The sequence below is a fragment of the Quercus robur genome, chromosome 4 (genome assembly GCF_932294415.1).
Source record: "Quercus robur chromosome 4, dhQueRobu3.1, whole genome shotgun sequence".
In the NCBI taxonomy this organism is placed as follows: domain Eukaryota; kingdom Viridiplantae; phylum Streptophyta; class Magnoliopsida; order Fagales; family Fagaceae; genus Quercus; species Quercus robur.
In genome coordinates, this window is record NC_065537.1 from 69,362,511 (window position 1) to 69,374,411 (window position 11,901).

The window sequence follows — 11,901 nt, forward strand, 5'->3', positions numbered from 1 at the left end:
TTGCGGATCCACATTCACGTTTTTTGTCTTTTTTTTCTTTTCTTTTTTTTCTTCTCCCAGTGCGTGAATAGTAAAATCACATGATTTACTGAGTAGGAGACAAAATTTACTGTTTATGCACTGTTCACATATTGTTTACGGGTCTCACGACACTATTCATATATTAAAAAATTATTTTGTTACCGTGTTTTCAGCTTTTAGTTTTCAGTTTCAGCCTATAGTTGTACTTTTACACAACTTTTCTCCTAGTGTCAGCATCAACAGAACCGTGTGCCACCACCAACCATTCAAAGACAAACTACAAGATTTTGGATTAGAAGATAAATGTGTGTGTGGCTACTCTAAGCTCATCTAATACTCCTGTAAGAAAAACAATGGCTGAAGGAGCTTTGTTCCACCTTGCAGAAAAAGTCCTTGAACTGCTGCGTTCCTTAACTCTCCAAGAGGTCAAACTGGCCTCTAGTGTCAAAACAGAGATTGAAAAACTAACAAACACTGTTACCACAATCCAAGCAGTGATTCTAGATGCAGAAAAGCAGAGTTCTCAAGACCATCAGATCAAAGATTGGCTCAGAAAGCTTAAGGATGTTCTCCATGATGCAGATGACTTGCTGGATGATTTCTCCACTGATGTTTTGCGACAGAAAGTGATGACAAAGAAGGTACGCATTTTCTGTTCAAGTTCTAACCGGCTTACTTTTAGTCCTAAGGTGGGTCATGAAATAAAAGCAATTAGGGAGAGACTAAATGCCATTACAAAAGATAAGGAGGATTTTCATTTTAGTCAAAGCTTCGTTGAGCCACAAGTCATGAATAGGGAAAGGGGAGCTTATTCTTTTGTATTTGAAGAAGTTGTTGGGAGAGAGAATGATAAGGAAGTGATTATAGAAAGTCTTTTTAATGATAATGTTGTAGAGAATATTTCTATCATTCCAATAGTTGGCATTGGAGGATTGGGGAAGACAACCTTAGCTCAGCTAGTATATAATGATGAAAATGTGGACAAAAATTTTGAGCTAAAGCTTTGGATTTGTATCTCTGATATCTTTGATGTAAAACGAATTGTTAAAGAAAGTTTAGAACAATTGACAAAGAGGAAGCATGAAGGAAGCTTTGAGATCTTGGAAAAACAGTTTCGAGAAGGATTTAATGGAAAAAAATACTTGCTTGTCCTGGACGATTTGTGGATTGAGGATAAAAAGAAATGGCTTCTCTTGAGAAATTTGCTAATGGTTGGTGCAAGGGGAAGTAGGATAATCGTGACCACACGCTCAAAAAGGGTAGCATGGATAATAGGGTCAATTTCATGGTATGCTCTAAAAGGCCTACCTATAGAAAAGAGTTGGAGCTTGTTTGTAAAAATGGCATTTGAACAAGGCCAACTGCTAGAACACCAAGCCTTTATAAGCATAGGAAAAGAGATTGTGGAAAAGTGTGGTGGGGTACCTCTCATCGTAAGGACAATAGAAAGCTAGCTACGTTCCAAACCTTCAGAAAATGAATGGCAATCCTTCAAAAACTATTAACTCTCAAAAATAACACAACAAGAAGAATATGATATTTCATTAACACTTAAGTTGAGTTATGATCATCTACCATCACACTTAAAGTAATGCTTTGCTTATTGTAAATTGTTTCCAAAAGATTCCAAAATTGATGTAAAAACACTTATTCATCTTTGGGCAGCGCAAGGTTTTATTAAGTTATCAAATTCAAAGCAATGTATTGAGGATGTTGGCAAAGAGTATTTTATGGTATTACTTTGGAGGTCTTTTTTTCAGGATGTAATAAAAGATGAATTGGGCAATATAGTATTTTGCAAAATGCACGATCTCATGCATGATCTAGCAAATCTTGTGGCTGGGGCAGAAAGTACCATGTTAACTTTAAGTGAGGAACATATTGATGAAAAACTTCGTCATGTATCATTTGATCTTAGGTATTCATTGAGGCAATTCCCAATCCCCATGGTTAAAGGAATGAAAATACGAACAATTCTTGGAGCTAGTGTAGGGCAAGAGTTGAGTAAATTAACTTGTGATGCACTCATTTCAAATCTCAATTATTTACGCACATTAGATTTGAGTAAATTAAAGCTATGTATATTGCCAAATTCAATTGGAGAATTAAAGCATTTACGATATCTTGATCTTTCTGAAAATGAAGATATTGAATTTCTCCCTAATTCCATTACTAAATTGTTGAATTTGCAAACATTAAAACTCAAGTATTGTAAGTCGCTTAGAGAATTACCGAGGGAAATTAAAAATTTTGTCAATCTCAGGCATCTAGATATTTTTGAATGTCAAAGATTGACTCATATGCCCCTTGGACTTGAACTTTGTACTTCTCTTGAGATACTACCACTTTTTGTTGTAAGCAAGGCTAAGTGTAGTGGATTGAGTGAATTGAAGGAGTTAAGTAATTTGGGAGGAAGCCTAAGTATTAACAATTTGGGACATGGAAAAGATGACATGCTGGAGCTGGAATGTGAAGCTGCAAAACTGAAGGAGAAACAACAACTTCAACAATTGAAATTATGGTGGGACTCAAGGTGGGCTGAAAATAATTTAAGTTATGATGAAATGTCACTAGAAAAGCTCCAACCACATCCAAATCTTAAAGCTTTGAAGTTGTGGTTTTATATGGGTGTGATAATTCCAAGTTGGGTTTCTTCGCTCACTAATATTGTTGATTTGGAATTCTATAGAAACAGAAACTTGCAACACCTCCCACCATTAAATCAACTACCATTAGTAAAGCACTTGGTTCCTCAAAAACAACATTCTTCCCATCCTTATCTTCTCTCATAATGTATGAATGCCCAAATTTGAAGGGTTGGTGGTGGAAAGTTGATGGTAATGAGCCAGGCCATCTTTTACTACCCTCATTTCCTCGTCTTTCTTTTTTAAAGATTACCGAATGCCCTCACATGTGCTCCATGCCCCTGTTTCCATATCTCAAAGAAGGGCTTGTATTAGATACAACTAGCTTGAAGGCATTTCAGCAGACAATGAATATGGGAGCAACACAGAGTCCATCAACAACAGCAACGACATCAACCTCCGCAACATTAGAAGAGGTTAACGATTTAGAATCTCTTCCAGAGGAGAAGTGTTTACGAAACCTCGTTTCTCTCCGAAAACTCTTCATTTACAACTGTAATGGACTCAGGTCTCTCCCTTGTAAAGGTATTCAACATCTCACCTCACTTCAAGAGATGGAAATCATGTACTGCAATGAGCTTGCGCTACTAAACGATGAAGATGATGGCATGCAATGGCAAGGCCTTAGGAGCCTCCGTTTTCTTCATTTAGAGAGAATTCCAAAATTGGTATCTCTGCCAGATGGGCTTCAACATGTTACCACTCTCAAATATCTCAAAATTATTAATTGTCCTAATTTGATGGCTTTACCAGTGTGGATAGGCAACCTCACATCACTAACAAAACTTGAAATTGACAAATGTCCGGAATTAACATCACTACCTCAAGGGATTCACAAGCTCACTGTCTTACAAGAAATAATAATTACTGAGTGTCCCCTCTTACAACAAAGATGCCAGAGGCAAACAGGAGAAGATTGGCCCAACATTGCTCATGTCCGATACGTGTATGTGGATAATAAAGCAACACAAAACTTCTTAAGGTATGGATCTATCTTTTTAACCCCAAAATTTGAACCCTATTCAAAACTGCAATCATGGGTCAAGAACACAGTGGTAAATCATTTAATATATATATATTTGAAATTTCTTTGCTTTTTCATCCACCTAAACTTTAATTATATACATGATTTCTTCAAAATACTAGAAGAAAAAGGATATTTAAATTAATTCATTTATAAAAGTTTCAAATGTATTTACGTTAAATACTTTTATTATTATTTTATGAATCTACATGGTGTGAAGACTTACTTTTATAGTCAAATAAGAAAGAGAGAATGATTGAATGAGTTCAATTTGTTCATACATGCACAATTTCAAAAGTAGATTGGACTGAATTTTTATAAGTCAGGTTGCTAATGCTTAAACATGACTGTAGGAACTTTTTATTTTCCAATGGTTGAATCTTTTGGACCTAGTTGCACCTTCTACTGCTGCAGCCTCTACCTCATCTCCAAATACATCAGAGGTAAAATATTCTCATGATTTTATTGTGCTTAGCTTCATATATATTGTTTTCTGGCCAAAAAGAAAAGTTCCTTTTTCTTTCTTTGGCAAACACAATAACAAAAATTTTGTTCTTGTGCTGAAATGTTCCATTTTATGGTGGATGCTTCATAACTTCCATTGTATGCAGTCTCTGATGCTTCAATTTTTATGTGGCTGGTTCTTAACATTTGGTTGTGCTATCTCTATGAAAATTGGGCAACAATGCAGAGGGGGCCAGCACACACAGGGTATGGAGGATTCTGTGATGGATGAATGAAGTGTATAAAGTTTTTAGGCCAAAGAGAAGCAGTTTGATTAAATGTCCCAAAAGTGGAGTAATTTGCTGCAAAGTGATGCAGAGGTAAAAGAAAATTCTGGCCATTTAATTATTCTTACCTTATCATTTTTGTGCTAATTGCCAAAAGATTATGTAGGAACCAATATCAACAATCTTCCTCTAGATCATCTTGATAGTGAATTAAATACAATATGCCTCTCATGAATCTATTTTTGATGGACGTAAGACAAAATAGATTCTTGTTCTTCAATTGTTTTCCTTGTTGTAAGACTATTGCATTGTAGGGAAGATACTTATGGCCTGTTTGGATGTAAAAAAAAGGAGGGGAAGTAGAGTATAGGGAGAGAGAGTAATTCAATTATCTTGTTTGGAAGTTTTTTTTAAAGAAGGAGGGGGAGGGATTTCAACTACCTCTAACCCCTCATTTTTAATTCCCCCAAATTGGAGAGATTTGGAGGGAGAGTAGAGCACATGAATTATTAAAGAGGTAAATTACCTAATTTACCCTTATTATATTAAAAAAATTACAATGTTTTGTAACGTGAAAAAAAAAAAAAAAAAAAAAAATCTGTAACCCACAAGCTCTCTCAGCTCTCTCAGCCAAAATCAAGCTCTCTCAGTTCTGTAACCCACAAATTTCTCTCTAGCTCTCTCAGCTCTCTCAGCTTACGCTGGCTCTCTCCCTCTCTCACGACTTCTTCACTCTTGGACTGTCTTTCACTCTTCTCTCTCACGCCTAGCATTCTCTCACAAAGGTAAACTCTATTTTAATTTATGTTTCATGGGTTTCTTTTAAGTTGAATTAAATAACTATGTTCTTAAAATTATAATTTTATTGGGTAATTTCTTATTAATTGTGATTTTATGGGGTAATAACATGTTATTTGTGGGTGGGTTTCGGATCTGAGGGCTTTTTTTCTTAAATTTTAAAGTTTCAAAGTATTGCTCATAACGTGTTTGATAAAATGCTTGAGTGAGTCTAGATTGTGAACTTACATAAATTTGTATATTGTAGCTATATGTGGATTTGTGTTTCTTGTTTATTTTTATCTAAACACTTGCAATCCTTTTAGTTTGTGATATATGGATGAACTATGGTTAAACCTAGGCTTTGTGATTGTTTATTTTGTGTAAGTTTGATTTTATGGTCAGTTTTTTTATTATTGGTCTGTGTTTGTGATTTTTATTAGGTAATTTCTTGTTTTTTGTGAATGGGTTTCTGATTTGGGGGTTTCTTTTTTTTTTTTTACTAGAATTTTAAAGTTTCAAAGAGTTGCTCACAATGTGTTTGATAAATTGCTTGTTTGATTGTGTATGATCAAACTCACATGAGTTTGTGCAGCATCTCACTGTGTACTTGTCTCTCTCTTTGCTTTTTATTTTTATTTTTATTTTTTTTATATGTCATCGTGAAGGAATCTAATGATTGAAACTAAACAATGAGTTGTCAGGAGTTACTCAACATCATGAAAGATTTTCATATGGTTAGATTGTGCCCTGCTCTATATAATTAATGGCATATAAAACACAACCTGAGATCTGCCAGGCTTATTCAATTTCTTCTGTTCCTTACTCTGTTTACTTCTAGGTTCGGCACTTCCTACTCGCTTTTTGGCTTTATATATTATGGAGATAATTATGTTGTTGTTTGATTGATAGGATATGCAAATTATTTTATGTGGATTAATATTTTTGTTTGCATTTCAACTGCTAGCTTATCAGGCTGTCTTTGAAAGTAGTATATATTGGTACTACTGTTTTGCAAATACTGTTTCTGTTTGTGAGAGTTCTTGTTTGGATACTAGTACTGTTTTGGTGCGTATACACATTTTGATTATTTGGTGGTCATCTGTTAGTGTATGGTGTAGTTCTAATAGGAGCAATTTTCAAATCAAAAGTTAGTCATGTTTCTCCAATTTGTTTTACTGGTAGATGCTAACATATTAGGGAAATAGTTTTGTTAAGACTATGTTAGCACACACTAATATCATTCCTGCTGTTTCTGAATTATGTCATTCACTTTTTGGCTTTAATTAATGTCAGCAGTTGGGAAGGGTTAGTATATTTCCAATCTTTTCAAAAATAAAAAGGGAAAAAATTATTTCTTTTTTACATTAAAGTATTCTTCCAAATAAAGTAAAAAAAAAAAAAAAAAGTATCCATCCAAATTTCTACCTAAAAGTTTCGTGAAAATTTTAAATATCTCCTTCTAATCCCAAATTTTGGCAAAAAGGATATTGTCCAAGCACAAACTAACACTTGTACGATGTGTGTATACTTTTGGCATGTTGGAAAGTTTGGATTGTATTGCAAATGTTGATGTTGGAGTATTGAGAAGAATGTAAAGATAGAGCCAAGCATGGGGGGCTGTAGGCAAGGAAAAGTTCAATGTCTTTTGGTGATTTTAGTTCCAATGCTGATTTAGTTTAATTACATCTTTCTATGGAGCTAAGATGGCAAATCTAAATTAAGGTTTTTTTTTTTTTTTTTGCTAGGTTCCTAAGACAGGTCTAAACACAACATTTCAAGGTGGCTTGTTAAAGGATGTAGCTGAAAGCGTTATAAAGTGGGCGAGGGTAATCTACACAAGATAAGATTAATGTCATTGCCGTCTTGTAGTTGACTATCTTAAAACCAATCTATTATTCTATAGGATGGCCTGGAAAGGAGAGGCATTGGGGAATCAATGTACTTGAATGAGCTAGCAGAGGATGTTATAACAGGTAACTAATCTGTAAAGCATTTATGTATTCTTTTCTAGTTTGAAAATACGCTATACATGCATGATTTTCTTAATTAATGCAGGTGTGACACCAGCTGAGAAGCTTGCACAGATGTATAATGAAAAGTGGGGAAAAAATGTTTATCCTGTGTTTGAGGAGCTACGCTACTAAGTTGAACTTGATTCTCATGACAAAATGCCTTTTTTTTGTGTAACTTTCTTGTTCATGTTCTAAATTACTTTTCCTAAATTGTTATGTTTCTATATTGCAAGAATAAATAATGACAGATATCATTCTGGATTTTTTTATTATTATAAAGAATCTCTAATTTAAGAGATTTATCAGTGCAAGCCTGGATTTGTAATGTTCTGAGTTGTTACAAGAATTTGGATCAAGACATGATGAACTATGTCCAAGCTATTTTCACCTACCTTTGGACTATCTGGAATCACAGGAACCTTGTTTTACATGAGGGCAATGATCCTAATCTGATGGAAGTTATTCTAACTGTTCAAAATTTCATATGCAGGTTTCAGGTGGCTTTTAGCAGCTCAAGCATGCAGAGAAGAAGACCTGTGGAGCATCCTTGTGCATACCAGAACCTTGAAGGACCTTGGGATTTGTTGATCAGAATTGCTAGCATCAGGAAAAGGAAATCCAGTAGAGTTGCCTATGCTTATGAAGCCATTAATCTCCCAGGAATTGCCATTTTCTAGGGTGGTATTAGTTGTGCAGAAGTCAATACTTATGCAGCATTGCAGGAAGCACTTGTGGAGGCAGCCTTAAAAGCTAAGAGATTGGGTTTCTGCAGAATTTTGTTTTCGTGTAGCAACAGTAGGGTAGTACAGGCTTGTAACTGTTTACGCTTTAATAGCTGGCAGGATATGGTGATGGTTGCAGATCTTAGATCTTTAAAATAGCAGGGTGTTAGTTGTAAAGCCTTGCATGTTCCTAGATCCATTTTGGACTCAGTTTATTGTATAGCTGATCTAGCTGCTACCATCCCAGGAAATCATAGCTGGATTACTCCAGAACTTGTGTATTGTCTTTGTTTTATTGGTATCAAAAAAAAAAAAAAAAAAAAAAAAAGAACTTCTGACTTTAAAGTAAATTATTCTCCCAACTCAGTTCATAGAATGGGAAATATTATACTTTGTCTGCTTACGTTCATCTTTTATGCTTTTCACATCTGAGTGAAGCTATGTTGACCTCATTGTTGCTTTTTTTTTTTTTTTTTTTTTTTTTTTTTATATTATTTTTTTTTATGAACGATTCAAGTGAGATTTTGCTTTATTAATTAGATGGACAAAGCATTCTCAATGGGCTCTATGTTTGGCAAATTCCAGTATCTCACGTCATGATTCAAAGTGGCATTGGTTCCTAAACGGATAAGTATGGTCATGAAAAAAAAAGTTTCATGTGTGAAATTCTACATTTTTTTGAGAAATTATTGTCATTTGTTTTGGTTGAAATTTGTGTGCTATTGCTTAGTAGTTAGCAGGGATATTCTCTTGAGAATTTTGAGTTGCTTTCTTTTCTGAATAGTAAGTGGGCAAACATTTAAATGAAAGAAACACTCAAAATTCAATATTTTGTTGGTTTTTTCAATAAACAAACAAACCAAACATATTTTTCTTATTTTAATTATTATCAATTAAGGATGGTTTTTTTTAGTAAAATAAAAAATGAGAAAAAATATTTAATCATAGACCAATGTTGATTATTTAATTCACATCAGAAAAAAAAAAATAAAAAAAAAATATTGCATGCTATAGTCATAATTATTTAATCTAACAAATTAATCATAGACCAATGTTGCAAGTCCATTTTCAAATAAGGGTAAATTTGTCTATTTAAATCATTTCCTCTCCTCTCCCTTCTAATTTTTAAAACATCCAAACAAGGTGGAGGATAATCATTCCCCTCTACTCTCCTCTCCACTACTCTCCTTCCCTCTACTCCCCTCTACTCTCCTCCCTCTCTAAACTTCCAAACAAGCCATTAGAACCTCTGTTCTTGTTTTGTAGACCAATTGCTTTAATTTTTGACAACCATTATTTGAGTAAAACGAAAAGATTTAGCGGATATTGATTAGTGCATAATATGATATTTAAACTGTTTTTTCCTCTATAGATGATGACGGTTCCATTGAGCACACAACAGGTCTCTTTGTGTTAAAATGAACAGTTCTCTATATTTTTAAATATTTATTATTTGTATATTGGACTCTCTTTTTATTTTATTATTATAATTATTATGACAAAATCCATTGTTTCCATTTATGACCATATATGTAGATGTTTGAAGATAACATGTTTCTCTAACTCGTTTCTTATTCTTTGTCAGGGATAAAAGCCATAATATGGCTGTGAAGTTCACCATTGGATGGCCATCAAAGGGAAATTATACAACATTAAGTATACATAGAGCAATTTTGTATTAAACATTAAGTGTATTAATCGTTAACCCGTGCGCTGCATGGGAAATTAAAAAAAAAAAAAAGATCATCAAGCATTGTCATTTCCACCTTCATGTATGTATTTTGAATTGATATTAGTTGCATTGGAAACTACAAATAAAATATAAAATAAAATACTAATTGTACAAATAAATACCCATATACCTTTTTATGTTCTTTCTAAACTAAAAATAGTACCAACCCAAAATAAGTGAATCGTTGATTCCATAACATCCAAATTGTGGGCAGCACAAAAACATTGAATCAAAGAACACTAAGAAAAGTGTCAAGTGGACTCAGCATTAAAATCACAATTACTTGAATAAACAATTACTTTGAATTATTATCAGAAAGAGGAGAGACATAAAAACTTGATAAGTTTCAAAGATGAAGTTCCTCAGATATATTTTAGTATCAATGTCCAAGTTCAACCCTACGTATAGCAAGCATTAGCAAAGTATCCACGACCTTCCTCCTTTGGAATTCACGAAGCTACTCCAAAGAAAAAATGATAACAATGGTATACCACCCTACACACATATTTACTTTCTTTAAAAATAAAAAAAAATAAAAAAAAATTAAAAGAGAGAGAGAGAGAGAGAGAGAGAGAGAGAGAAGAGGAGAAGAAGCATAAGACAACAAAAAGAAATAAAACCTAACTTATATAATTGCATAGTTTAAATCAATAAATTTGTTTGAATCATTAAAATTCACCTTCATATTTACCTTAGAAGACCACATGCGAGGGATCTAACAATATCAAAGATATTTATTCACCAAAAAGAACAATAACTCAAGGAACTATAGATTGGAGAGGGGAAAAGTAGGAGACTATTATACTGCAATGAATATGAACAAAAATCATGTACCAAAAACATGCAATTATAAAGAACACAACCTCCAACGCATGCTTAAATATTGCAAGAAGCACATAACCCCATTTTCATATCCTATCATCTCATGAGAAAAAGATTAACAAATGCAAATGTAACCAAACCTAAACCAACAAATTCTAGCCCATGTATGCACAAAATACAATGACGCTATTAGTTGAGAATTATGACAATTCAAATTAAAAATGAAAAGAAAAACAATTAACCAAAGTAAAAGCCTAGATTTCCCAAAAGGTGCTCATCAAAATCGTAGAAACCATTGGCAATTTAGGGCCCTACATCATTCAAATTAAAAAACCCAAAATTGTCCCCACATAAAAACGCTAAACACGATCACAAAATAAAAACTCATAAACAATTTCATCTAGAATAAGGAAAATTTTTTATTTCAATTTCAATTCACAAATTAAACAACAAAACTATATTAGAGGAAGAAAAAGAATTGAAACAAAAACATGCAAAGAGACTACCTAGATGTTCATGGCCTTATTGCTGGACTCAAATTAGCTTCTTGCACAGAGAAGTTTCTAAAATTTTCACGCTGCTCCATTACCATAAAGTTGCCAAATTCAACACACAATTCTAACTTCAAAATTTATGTATTAAACCCCCTATAACTTGCTCACAATATACCAAAATTCTTTCATTAAACCAAATTATACCTTTTAGTAAAGTACATACATAGTAGTACATTCTTTTGGTGCTAATTAAAAACAACATATAAAATAAAAAATTAATTAAAACAAAGGAGGAAAAAAAATTCAAATACAACAATTAAATTAAGCTCATCTATCTATATATATTCTATATCTATATATTATTTAAAACTGAAGCGTAGCATTTAATATTGCTACGCTCATGTTGAGCCACGTCATCATTTTTCATTTCCAATTTTTCTTATATATTTTTTTAAACATTTTCTCATTAAAGGTGACTTAAAAACTCCATTATTTAAAAATTAAAATATCTTTTAACCATTATTTTTATTATTAATTTTCCAAAACTCTCCCTCCTTTTTACCTCTTCATCTCCCCACTACTTTTTACCTTGATATCATTCTTTCTCTACCTTTTTATCTTCCTTTATTTTGACTCTTCTTATTCTCAACATCTTACTATAAATTTGACATTTTTTTTTCATTATATGCATAGTTTTCTCACACAAAAAATGTTACTTCTCTCTCTCTCTCTTTCTCTCTTTCTCTCTCTCTCTCAATTTGTTTTTCATTTTTTGTTTGATTTTTTTATTTTTATTGCATCAATTCTTTAGGTTGATGAATTTTTTGTTAATTAGAATTCTGCTTTGGGTTGATACAATTTAGTTTTGTGTTTTAAGTTGTTATCTTTTATGTTCTCTTTAATTAAATATTATCCTAC

At 32.9% G+C, this 11,901-nt stretch overlaps 1 protein-coding gene across 10 annotated transcripts; it reads left to right on the forward strand.

Moving 5' to 3' along the window:
* The first annotated feature begins 232 nt into the window (after positions 1-232).
* On the forward strand, positions 233-9,634 carry LOC126723494 (uncharacterized). 10 transcript variants are annotated; one of them, XM_050426963.1, is made up of 6 exons: positions 241-662; positions 4,044-4,133; positions 6,947-7,027; positions 7,105-7,174; positions 7,257-7,384; positions 7,704-8,395. In XM_050426963.1, the coding sequence occupies exons 1-5, from the start codon at positions 375-377 to the stop codon at positions 7,343-7,345; spliced, it is 618 nt and encodes a 205-aa protein (XP_050282920.1). In that variant the 5' UTR covers positions 241-374; the 3' UTR covers positions 7,346-7,384; positions 7,704-8,395. The 10 variants fall into 10 exon arrangements, 2 of the variants coding, with proteins under 2 accessions (XP_050282919.1, XP_050282920.1); XR_007654340.1 differs by lacking the exons at positions 7,257-7,384; positions 7,704-8,395 and adding exons at positions 2,285-3,648; positions 4,382-4,514; positions 5,108-5,206 and having other exon boundaries at positions 560-662; positions 6,947-7,174; XR_007654337.1 differs by lacking the exons at positions 7,257-7,384; positions 7,704-8,395 and adding exons at positions 4,302-4,514; positions 5,099-5,206 and having other exon boundaries at positions 233-662; positions 6,947-7,174.
* Positions 9,635-11,901: the final 2,267 nt, after the last annotated feature.